Below are 23029 nucleotides of genomic sequence, written 5' to 3'. Positions count from 1 at the left end.
GGGGGTCAGCGTATGTCCTTAAGTGCCAGTGCGGGCCTGAACCCCCTGCCTCTGCATTCAGGCGCCTAGACCCGCCTATAACAGCCACTGCTGCCCACACTAGCCCCCCATTTCTTTGCTCCTGCACCCCCAGCACCATGCTGGGGGCTCAGCTGGAGACCGCACATTCCAGGGGAATTACAGCTAAGTGGTTAATGACCTCCCATTAGGGGCAGAAGCCAGGAGGAAGACGAGACAGACCGGGAGGCGGTGGAGTCGGGCGCCAGCCCTGGCCACCTGCCCAAGGGAGCCCCGGGCAGCTGGCTCATCTGTCTTGTCTGTCTCTCTTCTCTTCATCTCCTGTCTCCCACCTGTCACCCCAGCGGAGCCTGGGCCGACCCCTGTCATCACAACTCCATGACAGGACCAAGTGAGGAGGCGATTCCTGCCCCCTCTCAGGCCAGGTCAGGTGAGGGATCTGAGAGGCCTCTGGAGCCAGAGGCCCATCTCCTGTCTGCACTCCAACCAGATAACAGTGGAGGGTGCAGGGAGCAGGCTCTGACCTGACTGGGAGACATGCCGGTCCCCAGAACCTTAGGGACAGCCTCAGCCTCAGGGCCAGGCAGGATGGTCAAGGGCAGCTTGGTGCCAAAGGACTATCAGCAGAGCCCTGGGAACAAGGAGGAGTCTGGCCGTGCATCCTGCCAGGCACAGCCTCAGAGTCCCCCGTACACAGGCAGCAACACTGACTGTTCTTGCAGCCAAGCCGGACTCCAGACGGATGGCAGCAGCAGGAAGCCTGGGCTCTGGAGCCCACACAGGCCCTCAGTGATGTGGAGCAGTGGCCCTGGCCTCCCCCCTTTTCCTCCCCCGCCCAGCAGAGAGACCCCAGCTTGGCACTCACGCATCCCCCTTGCAGGGGTGGATACACTCGTCTCAGATCATGCCACCATGAGGCTGAGAACCACCCCCAGACCCCTGGCTCCTGTTGCCACTGGGTGGGAGGCGGGGGGACAGGTCAGAGGCCAAGCCCGTGGCTGCAGGGACTGGCGCCTGCCCGGCACCAGAGCTTTCCTGCCTCATTACCCAGCGGGCTGCAGGAAGGTCGGGGGAGCAGCTGGTAACCTGCCCACTATCCTCCCACCCCCCACCCCTGCCCCTGAGCCCCTACTCTTCCCTGCAGCCTTGGAAATGGGTCTCTGGGCCCCACTACTCCAGAGCTGAGCACCCCCTCACCCCCACCCTCCAGGCTTATACAGACGGGTCACGTGGGGCCACCCGCTGGGGGCCCAGGGCCCAAGCAGAGATGGTATCTCGGTAGCTCTGTAGAGGCCTGAACAACTCACTACAATTTACATTCTTCAGTCTGAGTTTGCTGGGGCCGTGAGTGGTGGGGGCCAGACCTCAGGGTGGCAGCCGCCAAGAAGGTGGTGAGAAGTCAGCTCTCTTAGGGAATGAGGGGATTTGAGGACCCTGGGGTTCATATGGGGGGCTGGCGGCCCTGGTCACCCACAGGCCCAGGCCCCCCTGGAGCACCTTGCCTCACCCTGAATGCCCCGACATGTACCATCCTGCACCCCAACCTCGAGTCCTCCATGGCCCTGCGAATGTCCACAGACTGCTGCCCTCTGAGGTGGGACTGGCCCGGGCTGACTGAGGGGCAGCCCCAGGTCATGGGCAGGGCCAAGTCGCGGCTTGAATGGACAACTGTCCTTGTCCTCAGAGTAAACGTGGCCCTTAACAGAAGCAGGGGCCGTGGGGGCCACACCCATGCTGCCAGGGTGAATAGCCAGAGCCTCCACCTCCCTGGCCAAGCCCTCACCCATACCCATGGCCACTCTGCCCCCCGTCCCCTGCCTCTTCCCCATGATGTCCCAGTGACCAGGCGACGGTGGGGGCTGGGGGACCTTTATTTATTCCTATGATCACAGGTCTACCAGCGGGCAGAGGGGTGGGGGCGGCAGGGTGACTTCTCTGAGGCCCTGTCCATCCCTCACGGGCCCAGGAGCAAGCCGGAGAAGCTGGAGCTGCTCTGCACAGTGAGAGCTGCCCCAGAGCCATTGTCCACGAAGACGGAGGTGTACTGTCCAGCCTGTAGACACCCACAGTGGACGTCACCACCCATGGTGCCCAGCCGCTCTCCGGTCGACACCCAGCCTACCAGGTGGCCCCTCCCCAGGACTTGCAGTGCCCAGGCTGAGGTTTAGAGGTCCAGGACCCCACAGCCCGGGGTCCTCTGACCCCCCCCAGTGGCCCCGCCCGCCTCACCTGCAGCTGCAGCAGCCCCTGCACGTGCATCGAGAAGACACTGCCACTGCTCTCCAGGCTGGAGATGGCCTCCAGGGACCTGAACGTGGGGTCCAGGGATGAGGGGCCAGGACACAGTGGCCATGGGGCGAGCACCCCTGTCGATGCCCAGAGACCTGCATGCTCCCTCCTCAGGGCTCACCACAGTACTTTGTGTTCGGGGCAGCCCCGCTCTGTGGGCAAGGCAGTAGGCGGTCCCCTGCCCCTCAGGACACCCCAGTGACCCCCGGGGGGCCCACTCACATGTAGCGATGGCACAGGGACTCAATGCAGACCAGCACCCGCACTGTGTCCCGGGCCCTCGGCCGGACTCTGCCCTGCAGCTCCCTGGGATCTGGGGAGACAGGCCGGGTCTGCAGTGCCCACAAGGAGGACAGAGCAGAGGGGGAGGGGGCTGGGGGCCTATGGGGCACACTGTGGGCTGGGGAGGGTGGGCATGAGGGCTGTCCAGTCCCCAGTGGGTGCAGGGTTGAGACAGGAGGTGTCCCTGCAATGGGACTGAGGCCTGAGGCCTGAGGTCTGTGACATTGGGGCCCACCTGGAGGGCCAGCCCCTCCCCACCACCCACACCCTGGCCAGATCTGCTCACCCACATGCAGGCTGGCAGAAAACTGGAAGATGGCAGTCACCGGGGCTGTGAACCGACCGGAGGCCAGGCTCAGGCCAGACCCCCGCAGGAAGGCACCCTGGGCCGCAGGCTGGAGTGGGACAGCAGGGGGACGCAGCTGCAGTCTGGAGCCTCACATCCCACACCCAGCCTGGGGCAGGGGGGCGCCTGCAACCAACAGCCCTCAGCTCAAGCAGACCCTAGGTGGGCAGGACAGAAGGGTGACCCGTGCATCTGTCCCCACCAGGACTCTGGGCCCCAAGAAGCCCCACAAGGGAAGGCACCTCTGCCCTGGCTTCCTCGCACCCTACCCCGAGCCTCGGCGCTGTGTGGAGGCCCAGGGTTGCCCCGGGGCCACTGTGGCCTGCTGTCCTGTGGGGCCCACCCGCCATGCCCACTCACGGCCTGGAAGCCCTGCAGTTCCACCAGCGTCTTCTTGTCCACCAGCACTGGGCCCCTCAGCCGACAGTGGAAGGCCTCGGCCACCAGCTGCCTGCCTAGCCCCTCAGGCAACACAGGGCCCAGCAGCCCCAAGGACCGATGCTCGGTGGCCTCTGTGGGGACAACGGTGCAGGTGTGGCTCGCGGCAGCATGGGGCTCTCTCCCAAACCCAGGAGGAGAGGGCGTGGAGGGGGCCTACCCTTCAGCATGTCCTGGAACTCCCGCAGTGCAGACTCCTGGGGGACCTCCACACCGGGGTGGCCGGGGGGGCCAGAGAGGCCTCGCTGGGGGAGGCAGGAGAAAATGAGGCTCCCGAGGGGGCACTCATAGCCACCCCAACCTGGGCTCGGATCCTGGGGCTCACCGATTTCTTGTCCTGGCCTCGGCACCGCTTCTTTGAGGGCCCATGATCAGGGCGCCGGACAAAGTTCAGCCATGTCACATGGGCATCTGTGAACTCAGGCCCTGAGGCCTCGGGCAGCTGAAGGGTCAGAGGACAAGGCTGTACACTGACCACCAGGCCCTGCTGGGTCCTGCCCCACTACCCTCGGAGAACAACAGTAATCTTAGGGCCCAGGCTGCTGGGGTGGGACTCAGTGCAGACACAGGAAATATGGCAATGGGGCACCGCAGGGCTCCCCTGGGGCTCAGGCCAGGGACCCATGTCCAGAAGCCTGCGGTCTGCTGCTGTGTTGGGACCCGCATGGCCTCTCCTGCTGCTTCCTGTGCCCAGGCAGACGGGCACGGCTGTGTGCACATGGAGCCAGCCCTTCCTGTCCCGACAGAGGTCCAGCCTGGCTGAGGCAGGCAATGGTGGACAGGAGTGTCTTCCAGAGTCGTGCGAGGCTGGGGAGAGTGGGCGCTGGGTGTGCAAGCTGGCGGCCCAGGATCAGACCCTCCAGACATTTCTCATATCCCATTTCTGCACCAGGGCAGTGGGAGGGATAGGAGCACACCCAGCCCCCAAGTCAGGGCTGAGTGAGGGGGTGCGAGCTGGGGGTTGGTCCCTCTCTGTATCCAGGTCTCACATGGGAGGTCCACAAAGTGACCAGGAGCGCAACAGACACTGGTCTGGCGGGGGACAGCTACTGCCACGAGGCCAGTGGAGCCCCAGCCACTCCTGGAGAGCCAGCTGTCCAGGCAGACAGGCCAAGGGGTCCTGACCAGGTGTGGGGGGCTGGGAGGGCCAGGGTTTCTCCCTTCTGCAGTCCACCTGTTCCTCCGGTCACCTTAGACCTGAGCCATGGTGGGTGACCTGGGGGACAGGTGGAGCAGGAGCCCACTCTCAGCAGGAAGAGCGGATCTCCTGATGCCTGCGGAGGGCTGTCCTGGGGTGGGGGTGCCATGGTCAGGGACAGCCCTTGTCTGTCCCCCAACTGCCTTGCCATGGCTCCGGAGGGGCAGCCCAGGCAGGTGGGGCAAGGCAGAGCAGGAATTGCCCCCAAGGATCCTCCCCCAAGCAGCTTTCCCAGAGCTTGTTGGCAGCCCACTCCCCTGGCAACAGGGCCAGAGTACTTGCTCTCCTCAGCCTGCCCAGCTGGAATATGGGGCCTTAGGCTCCAATGGGGTGCGTAGGCCGAGAGGAGCCGGGCTGGCCGCCATAGAGACGCCCGTGGGAGGCTAAGGCCAGGATCAAAGGCTCAAGGGCTGGCAGGGGGCCTGGCCTAGCAACCGCTGCTTCACTTCAAGTCCAGCAGCCACCAGGCCCTTGCTGACGGGGTCAGCTCCGAGACCCCCTCAGGGAGCCCCAGCCCAAGAGGGTGGAGACTGAAGGCTGAAGCAGGTATGAGAGGCTCTCTTAGAGGGGATGCCAGGGGGTAGGCCGGAGCCAGGAGCCTCCCAGGACCTGGTCTCCCTCCCCATGCCAGAGGCCGTTAGGGGTGCTGGCTACTCAGCAGTGGGTCAGGGCAGGGCTAGCCTGGCCACCCCAGAAGCCAGAGTTGGAGCACCAGATTCCACCAGAGGGTCTGAGCCAGCTGCCCAAAGCACCTCCCCAGTTTGCAGTCTCACCTCAGGGCAGCAGGTTACTCAGGGTACAACAGTCCTTAGGCTTCTGTGGGTTCAATGTAGCCCCCACAGAAGCCCCTCTACCCCCTACTCCCTCCCCAGGCCCAGAGAGGGTCCCCTGATCCATACTATTATGGTTCCTGCCCAAAGTCCCACCCGACTCTGACAGGGGAGGCGGGCTGGAGGATGGCCCACGTGGGCCCATCATGCATACCTTGGGGAAGCCCAGTAGCCCCTCGCTGCCCAGTGTGGTGGCGCTGGGGGCTATGGGGCGCTGGCTGGACTGCCGAGGCCTCTTGGGCTCCCGCCGGGCCCCGCTGCCCCCGAGGAACGCGAGCTGTGGCCAGAGGACGACTGTGGCGGCCACCCAGGCCCAGCGCATGTTGGCTGCTAGCTGCCGGGTCCGGAGCCCGCAGCAGCTCAATGCTGCTGAGCCCAGGCAACCAGAGGCACTCAGAGTCTGAGCGTGGGGGCGCAGCCCCGAGGGACGCCTGACTGCCACTGGTGCATGTCTGCACAGGATGAGCTGGGCTAGTGAGGGACGCGCCCCCGACCCTGCAGACTCCCTTGTGAGCGGTGCCCTGCCCGCCCGCTCTCCCCTCCTCCTCAAGACTGGCGGGCTCCAAGGGGGCGGGCTCACAAGGGAAGAACCTCAGCCTCCCAGGCTTCAGGGCCTGCCAGGGGGCGTGGATGGGGGCGGAACCCCACCGACAGACCACCCACCTCCCACACAGCTGCTGCCCAAGGGCAGAGGTTGTGCACTCCCCAACCCAGCCACTTCAGGGAAGAGCCCAGTGACCCCAGGCGGGGACACACTCCATCGGGGTTCATAGCCCCTTCCTATGACCTCACAGCCTTGTCCCTCTGGCCCTGCTGCCCCAGGCCGTGGCCCTGCTCCTGGGAGGGCTCCCAGCTGGTCCCAGCCTAGGTAACCCTGGGGGTTCCTCCACCAAGGACCAGTAGGGCTAGCAGGGAAGAGAACAGTCAACCTCTAAGCAAAGGCATGGCCCACATCTGCCCCTCTTGGGCCTGCCCAACCCTCACTGAGGGGTTGCCTTCACCCAGCTGTGCCCCTTGGGCCCTCCAGTCTCCAGGCCTATCCCCCCAATGGAGGTCAGCAGAAAGCTGAGCCCCCAGTGGCGGTACCCTGCCAGATAAGCCACTCTGGCAATGGAGAGCAAGTGACAGTGGGCAGGTCCCCAGGGAGAGCTCGGGTCCCTCCTTACCTTCCTACGAGCTGCAGGCAGCATGAAGTTGTGGCCAAGTGGTGTCGACAAGGCCCTGGTGGGGGCTCAACACCTAAGCCAGGACCATCCCCCTTCACCAGCTGCCCCTTGGCTAGTGCCGCCTGGGGCTAAGTGTGGTCAGAGCTGCGGCTAATCTGCTGCTTGCAACCCAGACTTGAAAAGGGTGGGGTTCCCTGTCCCAGGGGCAGCACGGAAGACCCCTCCAGACCTCGCCCCGCCCCACACCCGCTGGCAGAAGTCCAGCACGAACAATGTGGGCAGGAGACAGCCAGCTCTGGGCCACATGCAGGGTTGGCAGCTTCAGGCAGAACCACCTCAGAGACAAGCTGGGTGGGGACGATGTGAAGAGTGTCCGCCCAAGGACACCTGTCCTGCTCCTTACTCAGGTAGAGGTGTTCACCTCCCAAGACAACAGCAGCCAGTCTCAGTGAATCCTGAGCTCGCCAGTGGGGCCTTAGCTCTCTCAAGTGTCCAGATGCCGAGCCCGGTCTCAAGGAGGTCACGCCACAGAAGCCCCTCTGCACCTGCCCAGTTAAAGCCTCCATGTGCCCTTGGCCAAGGCCCAGCAGGAAGGGACTGCCAGACAGACTCCTCCTCTCTAGGCTGAGCACCTGCGTCCTGCTGGCCCGGAACATGTGGACGCGCCAGCTGTGCCAGCTTCTGGCAGTCCCCACAGGCCCCAGCCCTCCTGGCTGAGGCCAGACCAGAGGGAGCCTGCTCTTGAGTTGTCCATGCCTCCTGGCCACAGCCACCAACTGTCCCCTGGAAGAGGCTCAGGTCAGCTGACCTTGATCCTACAGTGGACACAACTCCACACAGGACAGGACCTTGGGAGCCCCCATTACAGCCCCCATCGGGTTGCCCACCCACTGCCCAGGGGAGGTGTTCCACCCTCTCAAACCAATGAGAGGACAAAGTCATCTTTTATTCAGGGTCACATCAGACAGCAAGCTGCCATGGGCGCTGGGGAGTCTGTACAGCATGGACCTGTTCCCACCGTTGGCTGAGGGATTTTGAAAGTTAAGATTTCACACACAGAAAAGATGCATCTGCTAAACATTCTGCCTCCTGAGGCCCTCAGGCAACATGGCACACCTGGAAGGGGTAAAGACCTCCACAGACACGTCCTCGTGCTGGCAGTGGATGGAGGGAGGCCCAGCAGAGCCACACACGCCAGCGGCCAGGCTCTGCAGTGAGCACAGGCAACAGGTCTACTGTTGGTCACAGGACGCCCAGCTCCTCGGCACATGCGGCAGCTCTGGCCCCACAGGCTACCTCAGCACTGGGTGGAGATGGACTTGCGGTTCACAGACACCAAGAGCACAAAACTTAGGAACAAAGACAAAAGGATTTTTTTCACAGGAGTGGGTCAAATACACAGAAGTGGTAAATCAAAAAGCAATTTTAAGTTGATCAAAATACAAAGAATGCTAAAGATGCATCAATGCCTGCCTGCACGCAGTGAAGTCACCAGCTGCTGTCTGGTAGCCCCCAGGCACAGCACCTTCCAAACACTAAACACTGTGCAGGCGACGTCATTAAGCAGAGACACAGAGGAGGAAGACATTGGCCTACCAGGGAGTCACAGATCCCAAGCCTGAGAGGGCGCCCACCAGCCCTGCCCCTGAACTCAGCCGTCCATCCCTCCTTCCCAGACAGCCAGCCTCGGATCTGCTGTGAAAGGATCTTTGGGAGCCTGTCTCCAGGGCAAACAAAGGTCTGGACCACAAATGCGGAGGCTGTGGAGCAGGTGGGACCCAGGGAGCCGCTGAGGGTTTCCTCCTGCCACCAGCGCAGCACAGGGAAGGCTGCAGGTGTGAAGGGAAGCGGGCAGTGTGACCAGGCAACACACACAGCTCAGCCTCAGTGAGAAAGCAGATTTTCAACTTCAGCACAAGAGCCCGTGTGCTCCCCCAAGAGAAACCTGCTCGTTTCTAGTGAACAAAAGCATGTCTTAAACACTAAGGCCAGACAGGGCCCACACCCCCGACCCACCCTTGGCCACCTGCCAGGCCCCGGCCCTGCCTGCCGGGTCAGAGTTCTGCACTAAGAACGCACGCAGAGTGTTGGATAGGCATCGAGTTTTATATTTTTAAGTGACCAAATCTAATAAAATGAAAAACAGGTTACTAAAACAGGTCCAAAAGACAATATGGGAGATAAGCTATAAAACCAAAGCGTGAGGCCTCCTCGTGGACATGGAGCCCCTCAGCCCCTGCCAGATCCCAGGGCGAGCATGGGGGCTGGGGATCTCACGTTTCCTCCAAATCCAAACTACACACTTTGGTTCTTGTTTTCCTTTTAAAGGTTTTTAAAAAGCTAACCCCAGGAGTCAGCCAGGCCCGCGTGCTCAGTGGCACGTCCAGCCAGCCCGCGTCGAGCTCGGGCCCAGCATCCTGTGTGTCCGACCCCTCTGCTGGTCGTGGTGGCAGCTCACTCCTGCGCTATGCTCCTCAGCACGTATTTGACCGTGTAGGCGAAGGCTGCAAACCCAACTATAACAAACAAGTTCGCCAGGGCCCCGCCCAGGAGTCCATGGTGCCGGTTGGCCTGCTGGAGCCCCGCCAGGTGCGGCCCGGCCCCCGGCGCGTGCCCATTGAGGAGCGGGAGCCCGTGCTGGCCATGGTGCGTCTCCCCGTCTGGAACCACGTCCGGTAAGGGGAGAGCCTGGGGTCTGCTACTGAGTTCGTCTTGTGCTTTCTGTTTTTGCTTAATTTCCTAAGAGAAAAACAGCAGGAAACAAGGGTTGGTTTAAACAAGCCAGCTCCTTCAGGGCCTAGGAGGGGGCTGTGGTATACCACGGAGACCCCGCAGGGGCAGTGGTCACCGGCTACACACATTCCATCCTAACAACTGCCCGTGAAGGCTGAGCTGCTGCTAATCCTATGTAACAGACGCAAGGGCCTGTGGGAACAGTCAGAACCACCATGCCTGTGCCTCAGGGACTGGGACTGAGCCAGGTCCGATCTGCTCTGACCCACCAGGGCCCCAGCCTCCATGAGGCCCAGCCTCCCCTGCTCACAGCCACATTCTCTGCTCCAGCACCAAGACCAGGGAGTATGCCCGCGCCTCACTCCTGGCCACCCGCGACCTCAGCAGGCCCACCACCCTTTCCCTGACCTGCCCCCATCTCCGACTCACCCTCCAGCCCCGAGGTGCCCCGAGGAGAGGGGCAGGTCTGCAGCACCTGCCTGTCTGCACTTCAGTTTCCCTCTCCATGTTTGTAGCACAAGAACACACAGGTATACATTCTCTTGGGAAAAACAGAATCAAAGTGTTCCTGACTTGGGGAAAGCAAAACCGATGGCACACTTTCACTTTCTTACCTCCACAACTTCAGGAAATAATTCACAAAACACTTTGTCTTTTAAATTAAACACTAAACTTTGTGCAGCCAGTTGTCTTTTCTAGGAAGAAAAAGAAGGAAAATGTCAGCCTGATGGCTACTTTCAGTTCCTTCATGTTCCAGAAACAGACTAAGTGACAGCTGAACGACTGGTGTCTTCGTGTTGTGGAAAGCAGCCCACAGGCGTGCTCCTCAGGAAAGACTGACATGGGGTCTCCAAAGGCCGTTTACCTTTCTTTATCATCAACTGATCTTAGACCTGACGCCAACTGATAACGGAGGAGTCCCTGTCCTAACTGGGCTGAGGAGACCAAGCATCCTCCTCACCATCCCCAAGCTCACCGTGAAGTCCGATGTCTCGATGCTGCCCAGGGTGGGGCCCTTCTCCACCATAAAGCTCAGGAGCCCCGTCAGGATGGTGGAGACGGACCAGGCCGGGTTCCACGTGTCTGGGTGGAAATCCGTGATAGAAAGACACAGCCTGAAAAAGGGACCCAGTCAATGGGGCACAGGTTCCTCAGGACTCCAGTCCCGCATCCAAGCGCACAGGGACACCTTACCTTGTATTGCACTTAAATCTTCCATTGGGAGTTATCATATAAATACTAGGAGGTTTAAAAGGAAATTCTCTGGGAAAAATTAGTTTTCCGTGATAATAGCCACCTGCAACAGAAGAGAGAAGCAGCCTTGTCATCGCCACAGTAGGCGCAGCCCTCACAGCCTTCAGGCTCCTGCCTACAAGCCCTGGAATGCACACGTCATGCTGGCCATCTCACTGCAGCTCACACCACCAACCTAGAGAGGCCTTACCACCCACCTCACCCCATGCCGACCACAAGCCCCTCTTCCCTCATTGCACACCTCTCTTCCCGATAGCAGAGCATCAAGACAGAATCTGCATAGACTCCTCACCGGCCCTACCCCCATATTCTGGTCCCCTCATTCCTGCACGTCTTGCCTCCCATTCTCCACCAAACCACACCCAGCAACAGGTGAATCGCTATCATTCCCCCACTAAAAATGAGTAAACAATGCAACGCTGACCCCTATCGCCCCCAAGCCCTGTGAGCTGCTCCCTCCTCTGGAGAACCTCAGGCCCACCCAGACTGGCAAGGCAGAAGAACGTTACTTGACAGGACTTCCAGCGACATGCACGTGTCTGTGTAAGTGTGTGCATGTACAATGAGGCTTGACAGAGCTGCCATCTTTCCACTGGGGCTCCCTGCTGGCCTCCAGCCCCACAGGTCTCTGCCCAACTCTCTGACTGCCTGGGGCAGTCTCCCATGGTGAAGGAGTGATGGAGGCAGAAGAGTAAGGGTGGGGGTGGCAGTGACGGGCAAGTGCCACCTGAGGCCACCTCTGCATGCAGACAAGCCAGCCAGTGAGGGATTAACTCTAGAGACGACGCTGGAGCACGCCTGCACCACAAGCACTGACAAAAGCCAAACTGGAAAAAGCGCAGGAGATGGAAACAGGGGCTCGGCTCAGAGGAGCAGGAGCACCCACACACATTAGTGGAGGCCACTTAGTGGAGGGGCGGTGCGGGGTGTGCGCAGGGCGGCCAACCTGCCTAGCCAATCCAGAGAGGACCGTCAGCAGCACCTGCAGCCGCTGGTCCCCGGCAGGAAGGCCTCCGCATGCAGTCACACACACTGAGGGGCTGAGGCAGAGCCACGAGCAGGGCCTGCAGTTCCCCTGGCACCCAGATGCCCGCTCTCCACCGCAGAGCATCTGTCATAGGCCTGGGGGGTAGTGCATCTGAGGGTGTAAGAGGCTGGGGGTGGGGGTGGGGGGCAGCGGGAGGGAGGGGTCTCTCCTCTGGCTTCATTCCAAATGTCCCGGCCAAGCCCTAGGACAGACACCACTGAGAGCGCCTGGCTCCAGAGGAGGGAGGCCTAGGAGAAGCACACCGGGAGCCACGGCAGTGCTGCCCCCGACCCACTGTCGGGGAGCTGAACCGCACCTCCCTCCAGGGCCAGCACACCGTCCAGTCAACGCGACACCACCACGAGTCTCAGAACCAGGCACAGCGACTGCTTCCACTTTATGATTTTAAAAAACCATTTTAGCTTCTCTAAGTCCCTCACTTTTCATGTAAGTTTTAGAACCAATTTTTAGAATAAGCCTGTGTGCGTCTATAGAACACTCTCCTAGGGTTTTAAAGGAATAAAATAAAACCTCTAGACACAAATCAACACTCGTGTGTCAGGAAGCCCACTTGAACTGTGAGCCTCGCAGGCCTGGAGCAGCACTGACAGAGCTCAGAGCAAAGATGGGGTCAGCGGGCAGCCGACATGGAGCCAGACAGATGTGGACGTGGGAGAGTGGCTAAGGAGACTGCGAGGGAAGGGTCAGAACACCCACAAGTCAGAGGAGCAAAGAGGAGGGAGCCAGAGTCTACGCATCAGAATCCACACAGGCCCAGGCACTGAGGCCCAAGAGCCGTCCACCAGGTGCGGCAGCTGAGGGTCCCTGGGAGACCCTGATGGAGCAGTCATTGGAGGGTGGCACTGTGGGCATCAGGAGGGGCACAGCAACAAGTGCTAAGGGGAAGTGGGGGGGGGGAGGGTAGTGGCAAGGTGGGCAGCAGAAAAAGCCCTGGTCTCTGAAGGAACCCTCCCAAGGAGGTGGACTGTCCCAGCCCGAGGACCAGGAACAGCAGGACACACAGGAGAGCAGACCAGACCCAGGCGAGCAGAGTCACGGGGCTGGGCTGGGGAAGAAGAGACTGTTATCATCAGTCAGAGAGGCTGGGGGATGGCGAGGTTCCTGCAGTCCAGCCCCTCACCCCTCTTATATGGAAAACACTAAATCCACAAAAAATAAAAAACCTTTAAAACCAGGCATAACCCTACTTGCGAAAGAACACTGCTCGTTCTTAGTGTCTCTTCAAGTTTGTTAAAAACACAGCATGTATTTGGTAAGTACGATCCACACAGGCTGTCCTGCAGCCCATCTTCTGTCCTGTGGTCTGGAACCCCAAGCAAAGCCATCACCAACCCTGATACCCTGTGGCAAAAATGACATGCCACCCAAGTGCCTTCTACACTATTTCTTCAGGACAGGGGATTCCCAAGCCAGCAGAGTCCCATGAGGCTAGTGACATTTCTGCCAGCCTACCCATAAGGCTCATGAGTGGCTTGTGGGTCACCCCACCCTTCCTCCCAGCAGCACAAACCCTCTAGGGAAATCGCACACAGAACCCCATGGCAGGAAGAAGCAAGCGGGCTGCTCCAGCCACCAAAAGTCAGGACCCAGGCCTAGAGAGTGGCCTGTCTGGCCACAGTTCTCCCCTGGGCTCTGGCTTCACCTGGAGACTGACTGACAGCTCCAAGGTCTATTCACAAACACCGGAGGCCACTGGGTGGCAGCATCCGCCCTTGGCAAGCCCTGCGGGCCCCCACGTTTTGTGCCCCACCAACACAATGCGCCGCTCTGGAGCTCAGCGGACACCGCACAGAGCGAGCACTCGGGAAATGACTTCCTTTCCCTCAACTACACACACTCTGGTCTTCCTCTTCCCCGTCTGTTCTCCCAGGTCTGACTCCACTGAGATAGGAGGCTGAGCAAACTTGATAGTTTAGCAGTCCCTGAAGACAGAGAGGTGAAGTGAAGTGAAGTGAAAGTCGCTCAGTCGTGTCTGACTCTTTGCAACCCCATGGACCACACAGTCCATGGAATTCTCCAGGCCACAATACTGGAGTGCGTATCCTTTCCTTTCTCCAGGGGATCTTCCCAACCCAGGGACTGAACCTGAAGCTGGAGACATATCAGCAAAACCAAACCCTGAGCAAACATCTCTAGGACTTGGAGGAAACCAGAACAAGCTCCAAATGTGCGCAGTCTACCTCCCGCACATCCAAACCAGAAAGAGCATTACTGACAAACGGACGGAGTTTCTCGGGTAAGGTCTCTTTGGGACACAGAGACTGCCTCTTGTTCATCTAACTCAGAGCAAAGACTTACCTTCATAGGGAGTCATCTCAGGGCCTCGGACCACATAGTGCCTGAGGGAGGAGAGAAAATGAGTTGGCTTTGGGGATGGCATCACTCCAAGGCTGGGGTTTTTAGGGCCCACCCGAAACTAATACACTCATAGACATTCAGCAGGTGACTAAACTTGACCAGCTACACAGCTCCCTGCCTCTCCAACAGGATCAGAGAGGCCGTGCCCTCCAAGTTTTCTGCCAAGTGCCTCTGAATCCACAACACAGTACGCAAAAAGCTAACCCTCTTTGACCATTAACATCAACTGACAATTTAAAAATTCACTTCACAGGACTTCCCTGGAGGTCCAGAGGTTAAGACTCGGCACTTCCAATGTAGGGGGTGCAGGTTTCAATCCCTGGTTAGGGAACTAAGATCGCACATGTCATGCAGTGTGGAGGAAAAAAACAAACAAAAAAACAAAAATTCACAATTTATAGTTGAGATGTACTTGAAATCTGATGCTTTTCAGTGTGCCCAAATATCATGCAGTAGCTCACCAGGAATAGCTGGAGACCCGCAGAGACTGTGCCCTGGCCCTGCAACCCTGGAAGACTCAGACGTGACCTCGAGAGCAGCTATCTTCCAGCAGGAGGGACAGGGACAGTTCGTGGTGGTCACCAAAGGCCTCACACAGAGGGCCACAGCCCCATGGACTCTGCTCTCCACACAAATAAACAACACTTCATCTCTATGGCAAGAAGCATTGGAACTGCTCGATTTTTTTTTTTTTTTGGCTGCTCTGTGTGGTTGATAGGATCTTAGTTCCCTGACCAGGGATGGAATCAAGGCCTTTGGCAGTGAGAGCTGAGTCCTAACCACTGGACCACCAAAGAAGCCCTGAACTTATAAATTTTCAAAGAAAACAGAAAAGCACAAAGAAGAATACAGAACTAACCAAAAACACAAGACGAGACACAACTGTGCACACACGAGTATCACCTCTCCAAACACTACTTCCCACCAGGACACTGACAACCTCTGCTCTTTACTGGCTGACAGGTCAGAGCCAAAAGATACCATCATCCTATGTCAGCAGACCAGGAACAAACTGGGAAAGGTGGCCTTAAATTGCGGAACGTGGCCTTAATCTGTCACTGCTCCCAATCTGTGTGTCCAATCTGAGGACATCAGGAAGGGCCGGGAAAGCAGTGCTCTGAGAGTGCCTGACAGCCCCAGGGCAGCAGAGTGAGGAAGGCCTAGAGTACAGACCTCTCCAGAAGACTACTCTCTTCTCCAGTGGTGGGGACAGACACCCTGGCTGGGAAGAGCCCACACAGCAGGCCCAACATGGCCGTCCTCAGCCGGTGTCTGGAACTGGATGCCAGGGGGTCTCATAACTTTAACGGCACCTCGACTGTTTGGGCAAAAATGTGGTCAGTGCTGAAAGGAAGCCTGCTGTCCTTCTGGGAGTCTGGAATACTGGGGGCTCCAGGCAGAGGTTCCTGTGACCCACTCCCCTCGAAGTCTCTGGTGCTCAGCTCCAAAGGAGCTTCCCTAAGGACAACCCGCCAGCATACAGCTTGTCGCAGCTCGTGGCGAGGAGGGGAGCCTATGCCTGGCCTCCGACGGACGCTGCCTCGCGCCTCTTCCTCTGCAGTGGGCCTTCCTGGTTAACAGTAGACCTGGGACCTGACCCCCACTCAGGAGGGGCCCCGGCACGACCAGGATGTCCTCTAGACTGCCACAGAGCCCGTCTGTCCATTTGCTAGCTACATCCTGAGGGCAGGGCGAGTTGTGACACTGATGTCTCCCCTATACACCAAGGCTGGACTCCCTGAGACCTTCTGCCCACCTGCCAGCGCTCACCCTTCTCTGCAAGCCAAGGAATGTGGATCCAAAATCCTTGAACACCGTCCAATCTGGAAAAGACTTTTCTTTAACTCAGATCTCTTTCTTCTAGATCTAAAAATTTTTTTACAGTATTTAAGATCAAAACATAAAATATTAAATACCCTCCAAACAGAGAAAATGCTCCTTAATGTTTCAGCCCTACACTGTTTCTCACAAAATCACCAGCACACCTGATAAGGGCAGCACTTCTGTGGCGTGGCAAGTTCCCATGAAACGCACGTCCACAGGCACAGAGCGGGGTTCAGGACCCATCATCCCCCATCACAAACTTGCCAACGTAGGACAGGCCACCTCACAGCATCAAGAAGCAAAGAGCAGAGAAGGAGAGTCAAGACAAGGAGCTTCTCCAACAGGCGTGAGTCTGCAGGCCCCAAAGTCACCTTTAGGAAGGATCCTCTCTCTGGCCCGCGTGCAGAGCTCAAAGACAGCCTGCCACATCCTGGGTTGCTATCCATTGTGAAGACAACCAGAGAGGATCTGCAGGCTTCACGGTCCACTCATGCCTGACAAGCGTACAGGAACCCCCTTCCCACGCTAGGCCCCTCTGGCCTAAGCCCATCAGGGAGAAGCCAGGTGGCAGGTGGTGCAGGGAAGGAGGCGGCAGAGCCTTACCACTCAAGGATGTTGGAAGGGAGGGGCTCGGCACAGATGTAAGGCACAGGGTCTTTCTTAATCCGGAGATAGTCCTGCTTCAGGCGCTGGGTCGCTGTTGTCGGTGCTCTCTTACCGCTGTTGCTGCTCATCTGTGGAGACAAGTCTACACTGACACGGGACAGAGCAAGGCAACCCCCATTGCCCACACCTCTGCCACCCGGAATCAAGGCCCCTGGGCCGCTCCAACTTGCCCACCCTCTCAGACACTCATGAGCCTTGCAGAGTCTCCTTTCCCGCCTGTCCCAGCAGGTCCTTCGCCAATGTGACTTTCGTCAGATACAAAGGTTAAGAGAGACCCTGCAGACTCACCTGTGTCCTTGAAGAAGCTTCAGAGGGAGAGAGCCCTTGAATTCGCCGGTCTTGAGTGGAGGCGAGCTAAAGCCAGCCCCAACCACCAGCCATGTGCATGTCTCCCCCAGCACTGCACTGGGTGCCATGCCCCTCCCAGAACTCCTTGTTAAACATTTTCCAGCACGTTTACCACTGGCCACAGGTGGGTGGGAGAACAAGGGAATAGAGGAAGAGCCTCTTTCTGGGACTGGAGAGAGAGGGGGGACCCCGGAGAGACCCAGACACACATCCAGGACAGAAGAGGAAGCAGGAGCAGCTGGACAGGCAAAGGTAAGGAAGTGTGCTGTGTCCAGGGCACAACACTGGGCCACAGCAGGAGCCGAAGCACTGTGAATGGCAGCTGACGAGGCCGACCAGGGACTCGAGGCCAGGCCGTCAGGCGGCACCCCACAAAGTTTAATGCAAAAGTAGGAAGTCAAGAAACACCTGGAGTAACAGGCAAATTTGGCCTTGGAATGCGGAATGAAGCAGGGCAAAGACTAATAGAGTTTTGCCAAGAAAATGCACTGGTCATAGCAAATACCCTCTTCCAGTAACACAAGAGAAGACTACACATGGCCATCACCAGATGGTCAACACCGAAATCAGATTGATTATATTCTTTGCAGCCAAAAATGGAGCTCTATACAGTCAACAAAAACAAGACCAGGAGCTGACTGTGGCTCAGATCATGAACTCCTTATTGCCAAATTCAGACTTAAATTATGCCTTAGTCTATCTCAATACCTCCCAAGGGGGCAACGTCTTCTTAGCTCAGGCAGCTGTGGGAATGGTGGCTGAATATTGCAAGATGTCCCATTTTCAAAAGATATCAGAAGTCCCTTGTGGTGGTACCCACAGGAGTGGACATCAGGTCAACCTGATCCCCTTGGGAGTCCACTTGTGGCCTCCTCTGGTTCCTGTAGGAGGGACTTGGTCATCACCCCTTGTGACAGCCGCCGTGGAAAGGCACTCGCAACCCTTGGTCCCCAGGGGAGCAATGGGCAGCCACCCTGGTTCGTGTGTGTGTTCCCCACTCCAGGCGGGGAACCTGCGGCTAACCCTGGTCCCCTGGGAGGGGATTGTGGCCACCCAGCCCTCCTTGTCTAAGCGGGAAGGGACCTGTTATCATCTCAGGTTACAGGCCACAGGGATGCAGACCTATGGTCACTCTGGGACCACCAGAGGAGCCTCTTTTGGTTCCCATGGAGGGGACCCGCGGATGCCCCGGTGCATTAGAAAGGGCACTCTGGAGGCCCAGCAGAGGATGACTGGGACAGACTAGGACAGACAAGATGGTACAAGAGGGACAGGACGGCACAGGACAGTACTGAAGGCTAGGATGGGAGGCAGGGAGCAGCCATCATTCAAGAGAAGAGACCTGGCCTGGATCAGGGGACCTGGGACACCTCAGCTCTGCTCCAGAGGTAGGAGGGCGGGATGGGGAAGTGGAAGACGGGCTCCCCACTCTCAGGGGTACCAGAACAGCTCCAGCTCCATCTACTTAACAAACTAGAACATCTCATAGATGGAAATTAGGTGCATAAGCAAAAAAGTTTTGCTGCTAAAAATAAAGCAAGAAAGCCACTGGTGTAAAACACGGTGGAGATGGAGGACACACAGCGTATGCAGCACAGGATGGAAAGAAGAGGGGGGAGGCTGACTAGACAGGGCAGCAAGTGAGGAATCACTCTGCCCAACCTGTGTTCCCAACCAGTCCCACCACAGCACAGGATATTAGCAGCCAAACCTCCACGCAGACCTCCCAGCCAGCCACTTGGCACTGCTCCCTGCACCAGGCCGGACCCTCCTCACCTCACTTGCACCTTTCCTCCCATCAGTCTCTGCCCACGGTGCCTCATTAGAGGCTATGGACTCCTGCCCTGTGCCCATGGGATCCGCCTCAGAGCACCCACCCAGCCAGATGACGACCAGGGCTTGCTGTCTCACTCTGCACCCCCAGGGTGCAGCAGTAGTCCCTCCACATGCCCAGCCTTGCTTCCTGCTCTGGGGTCTCTAAACCTTAGATACCCATATGCTCCCACTCTCTCCATCCCACCACACACCCCCGATGCAGGGCCCACTACACTGCCCATCAGCTATCACGAGACGTCCGACCAGCCTCTGGCTTCCAGTTTCCCCCCATTTCAGTCCATCCTGTTCACTGAAGTCAACTGACCCTTCTCATCACACAGTTCAGATCACACCCTTCAGGACTCACCCAGAACTGAACAAATATATGTCAACCCCTCTGCCACCTGCCAAGTCCTCAGCCCCAGGCCGCCCTCTATCCCCTGATTCGGACTCCCACAGGCCCCAACACTCCCACAGCCTGAGCCAACCCCTCCTCAGAGCCCCAACCACGTGGGCACACCCCTGCCCAGCCCAGTGCCTGACTCCCCTGGTCAAGTGCCTCCACATTCTGCCCTTTGCTGGCCTTCCTGCCACCCAGCTGCATATCGCACAGGTGCCACCAGGCCCCAGCAGACACTGCTGGCTGGGGTGCCCACTGCGGGTGGTTAGGGTCTAGCCTGAGAGGGGAGTGCTCCCCTGGCACCACCCCTAAGCTCCAGCCAGAGACGGCAAGGGGGCCAAGGTGGTTCGCCATGCACAACATCTAGTAACAAACACCATGACAAGTCAAAAGCAAGACCATCACCCAGGACTTGTTTCCTTTAACTGTGCACCTTAAGTCTGACATTCTGCCACACACATACCAATTCACCGGATAATTCAAACACACTTGTGCTTGAACTCAATTAAGTGGCCGACTTCAATGCTTCACGAAAGTTAGAGGACAGCCACACAAAACAAAATAGATTCTGCCTGGCTCCTCACAAATGAACTTTCCTCTCCCTTTTGCTTTCGAAGTCATAATCTTTAGAAGCCCACTTACAATTCAACTGCTCCGTTTATTAAAGGAAAGGGTTCTCTCGGCCTCGCTCAGAGCAGTGCCCTCAGGGCCCTCCGGATGACAGGTGAGTCAGTTTCTCCGTCTTCCCCAAGCACACAGGGTGCATATCGGGTGCCTCCACAGACCCCAAAGTGCATCTCAAGGTCCCTTCAGGCCAAGTCCCCACAGACAGAGGACAAGTGTCACAGGAGACATTCAAAAACAAAACAAGAAGCACAGTCCACATACAAAATTTCAGGGCAGACAGCCTGAAGGCCAGTAGCCTGAACCAACATCCCGGCAAGAGTCCCTTCAGTACCACGTGGACACACTCGCCCCTCATCCAGCACTGCCCGCCCGGCTCCTCTGGCTCCTTTCTCTCCGCCCAGAGACCTTGGTCTGACCCACCAGAGCGCACGTGACACCCCCGTGCCCAGGACTCCCACGGAAGTCTCTCCCTTCACCAGTGGGATTGCTTCACAGTCTGGATGGAGGCCCGCAGCTGACGGGGGCCACCGCACGTGCCACTCCCGCACCTGCACAGAGGTCGGCTCGGCTAAGGTGTGCAGATGACAGAGTGCTAGCTCTAGGCACTGGCATCCAACAGTACTTGCAGAGAGGCTGGGCTTTTCAAGTAAGCAAGACCCTAAAGTTACACCGAGGGCCCCTCACCCAGAGATAACAGAGCCCTGACCACTGCCCAGAGAACTCTCAAGCCCTCATTAACTCCCCGGGGGCTGCCCGGGGACCTCTCTAAGCATTTTCAGGCTGGGCCCGGCGTGAGTTTGAGGATGGATGTGAACTAAACATAGTCCAGATAAGTGGTGTTAACTGGGAAGGGGGCGAGAAGCGTACACCTGACCAGGGGTGGATCGGGGCAGGTAACTGGCAGACGGGGAGAGCAGGCAGGCATAGGCGAGAAGCCGGCCCAGGGCCCTCTCCAGCCACCCAGCATGGAGCTTCCCAGTCTGACCGCCCGAATTTTGTTTCCACCCCAGATGTTCACGGCTCGGGGGACTTAAGAGGCGGTCTGGGGTCCTAACTGATCGAGATGAAGCGGCGGCGGCGGCGGCGGCGGCGGCGGGCTCAACGGCAGCCAGCCCACCCCGACACCGATTCCCAAGATACGTTTACAAACCAAGCTCTACGCCGGCTGGTCCTGGCGGCGCCCGCAAGTGTGCCACTAACGGGAGCCTTTCCATGGGACGTCAGCCGTGTGGCCACCCGAATCCCCAAGTTGGCCGGAGGGGGGACGACCCGGCCCGGAGCCCCGGGCGCCCCGCTCTAACCGACCTCGGGTTCCGCGCACAGAAGCTCCGGGCCAGGCCCCGCGAGGGCGGACCCGGCGACGGGCCGTGCGGAGGCCCCGCGCTCCCCGCTCGGGCCGGCTCCGGCGGGGCGGACGCGAGGAAGAGGCCCCGGCGGAGGCCCGCGGCGCACGCTCACCTCTCCCCGTCGCCGCGCGTGGGCCGCCGCCGCGCTCAGGCTCGCCGTGGTCGAGGCCGGAGCAGGGAGCGGAGAGTGGGGCCCGCGCCGCAGAGCTGCACCGCGCCGGGAGCGAGCCCACCCGACCGCAGCCGCTACCGCCGCCGCCGCCGCCACCGCTTTTGCTGCCGCCTCAGCTTCCAAGATGGCCGCCCACGGGGCGGGGCAAGTCGCGCTTCCAGTTCCGGGGCGCGGTTAGCTGAGGCGGCCTCTCTAGACGGCCAGGCGGAGGTTGCCTGCATCTCGCTGTCGCCTCCCTTCCCAGGAGGCAGAAGCAGTCGGCGCATGCGCACTGACAGACAGCTCCGAGGGGCGGAGAACGAGCTCAGGCAGGTCTGGTCCAATCAGCCACGGCTGGCCCTCCTGTTGGTCCCTCGGCCACATCGCTGTCAGCGGTCGCAGAGCTCCCGGTCCCCCCACCCTGCACGTTCCCCTCCTCATGATCCCCTGCCTTCCGCGGGAAAACAGGCCCAGTTAGAGGGTAACCCCCGAGGTGCCGGGATGAGCCCCGCTCAAGTTCCCTGGTACCTTGACCCTCCCACTGCCCCCTTCCAAAGAATCGGCCCAGTCCCGCCTGGAGGACCCAGTTCTTATGCCCACTCAACAGGGAAGCGCTGGAGGCAGTCCGCGTCCCCGGCGACCGAACCACCCGGGTCCCTGAGAATCGAATCCTGGGTGACCTTGTGTGACCGCAGTGATTGTGGAGCCAGGAGCCCCACTGGAACCTGTGCCAGGTGGGGTCCGGCGTAGGAATCCTGCCCAGCCCCTGCCCAGGGGGAGAGCTGTCCTCATAAAAAGAGTTGCACTGTTTCCCGACTGAATTTTCCGCCTAGCCCATGAATAGGGTCATTATGCAGCAGTGGCCGCTGCACTGAGGCTCACTTTCTGCTCCCACGGTCCCCTCCCAGGCCCTGGGGGAGGGGGAGGCAGAGCAGGGAGGTGGGGAAACCCAGGGAAGTCCCTGGGGAGCAGAGAGTCTCTGGGACAGCACTGGGGGAACACTTCCGAGCAGGTGAGGATGGCATTCGGGTGGGGGTCTGGGTAAGGGAGGGCTGAGCAGCGGGTGGGCCAGCACTCTCCTCACCACCCTTCCTGGTGAGTGGGGTCTGGGGTGTGCCCCCACAGGGCTGTGCCAGGGCAGACGCTGCACTGACTGTGAGACAGGCCTTGGTCATCAGCTGGGACTAATCCAGAGAGGCTGTCGCTAGGCAGATCTGGGGTTCAAACCCCAAAGTCTCACCCTTGACCACAACCCTGACTGCCTCTCAGTATACACCACCGGTCAGTGGGGTTACTAACCACATGACGATTGACAGTGGACTCCAAGCTCCGACGGGTCCAGCCATGGCCACTGGCAGAGGGCAGACAGGGGGCCATGATCGCCACTGAATCTGGCCCACCCGGGGCACCTCAGACAAGATATTAGCAGTCACTGCAGTGCTGGCCCAGGCCCAGGGGCAGAAACAGAAGTGCCCATCGCCCCTCAGGCCAGCACCAGGCCAGCCAGCCAGGGGGAAGCAGCCTGCTACCTCCTCCTGCCGCGAGTGAGCTTCACTGGCCCTGGCCCTCCTTCCTCATGGGGAGGCTGACAGTCCCAGGCCCCACCTCCTGCTGCCACACCCAGAAAACATCTCAAGCTTCCTTCTCTCCTCTGCCTCCTCCAGGCTCTGCCATCCCCACGCAGGGCGGGCCCAGCTGTTTTTAGCTCGAGGAGAGTTATGTAAGGGAGGCTGCCCTGAGGCGCTGGGTGTTTCAAGCACAGGTGTGAGAGAGACACAAGACCAGACCCTGAGCCCCACACGGGCAACATCACACACTCGGCCCATCTCCAGTGGCCAGTACCTCAAGGAGCCCCCTCCGTGGTGGCCGGAATCCCTGCTTGACACTGCAGT

General features: G+C 59.4%; 2 protein-coding genes across 3 annotated transcripts; both read right to left on the bottom strand.

Moving 5' to 3' along the window:
* FAM132A (family with sequence similarity 132 member A) lies at nucleotides 1872-7436 on the bottom strand. The gene is made up of 8 exons (XM_018060549.1): nucleotides 5556-7436; nucleotides 3699-3815; nucleotides 3534-3618; nucleotides 3296-3447; nucleotides 2876-2984; nucleotides 2530-2620; nucleotides 2248-2326; nucleotides 1872-2071 (listed from the first exon to the last, which is right to left on the bottom strand). Exons 1-8 carry the CDS (start codon nucleotides 5721-5723, stop codon nucleotides 1973-1975), a joined length of 900 nt encoding a protein of 299 aa, XP_017916038.1. The 5' UTR covers nucleotides 5724-7436; the 3' UTR covers nucleotides 1872-1972.
* On the bottom strand, nucleotides 7918-21284 carry UBE2J2 (ubiquitin conjugating enzyme E2 J2). Of its 2 annotated transcripts, none has more exons than XM_018060550.1 (7): nucleotides 21099-21284; nucleotides 16388-16518; nucleotides 13901-13941; nucleotides 10495-10597; nucleotides 10277-10415; nucleotides 9915-9995; nucleotides 7918-9306 (listed from the first exon to the last, which is right to left on the bottom strand). In XM_018060550.1, the coding sequence occupies exons 2-7, from the start codon at nucleotides 16516-16518 to the stop codon at nucleotides 9022-9024; spliced, it is 780 nt and encodes a 259-aa protein (XP_017916039.1). In that variant the 5' UTR covers nucleotides 21099-21284; the 3' UTR covers nucleotides 7918-9021. The 2 variants fall into 2 exon arrangements, with proteins under 2 accessions (XP_017916039.1, XP_005690849.1); XM_005690792.3 differs by lacking the exon at nucleotides 21099-21284 and adding an exon at nucleotides 16739-17220.

This window comes from Capra hircus, chromosome 16, assembly GCF_001704415.2.
Source record: "Capra hircus breed San Clemente chromosome 16, ASM170441v1, whole genome shotgun sequence".
In the NCBI taxonomy this organism is placed as follows: Eukaryota; Metazoa; Chordata; class Mammalia; order Artiodactyla; family Bovidae; genus Capra; species Capra hircus.
Note: the sequence above shows the minus strand (reverse complement) of the source record. Positions and strands in the feature narration are given on the sequence as shown.

What these genes read in the sequence shown, in the direction of transcription:
- UBE2J2 (XM_018060550.1), bottom strand. Translation starts at nt 16,518, where the DNA reads ATGAGCAGCAACAGCGGTAAGAGAGCACCGACAACAGCGACCCAGCGC. An exon ending in CCTTCCAACATCCTTGAGTG is followed by an intron (nt 13,942 to 16,387) that starts GTAAGGCTCTGC and finishes CTCCTCCCTCAG; the next exon opens with GCACTATGTGGTCCGAGGCC. An exon ending in TATTTCCTGAAGTTGTGGAG is followed by an intron (nt 9,307 to 9,914) that starts GTAAGAAAGTGA and finishes TTTTTCTCTTAG; the next exon opens with GAAATTAAGCAAAAACAGAA.
- FAM132A (XM_018060549.1), bottom strand. Translation starts at nt 5,723, where the DNA reads ATGCGCTGGGCCTGGGTGGCCGCCACAGTCGTCCTCTGGCCACAGCTC. An exon ending in TCCCTGTGCCATCGCTACAT is followed by an intron (nt 2,327 to 2,529) that starts GTGAGTGGGCCC and finishes CCCCACGTTCAG; the next exon opens with GTCCCTGGAGGCCATCTCCA. An exon ending in AGGGGCTGCTGCAGCTGCAG is followed by an intron (nt 2,072 to 2,247) that starts GTGAGGCGGGCG and finishes GGGTGTCTACAG; the next exon opens with GCTGGACAGTACACCTCCGT.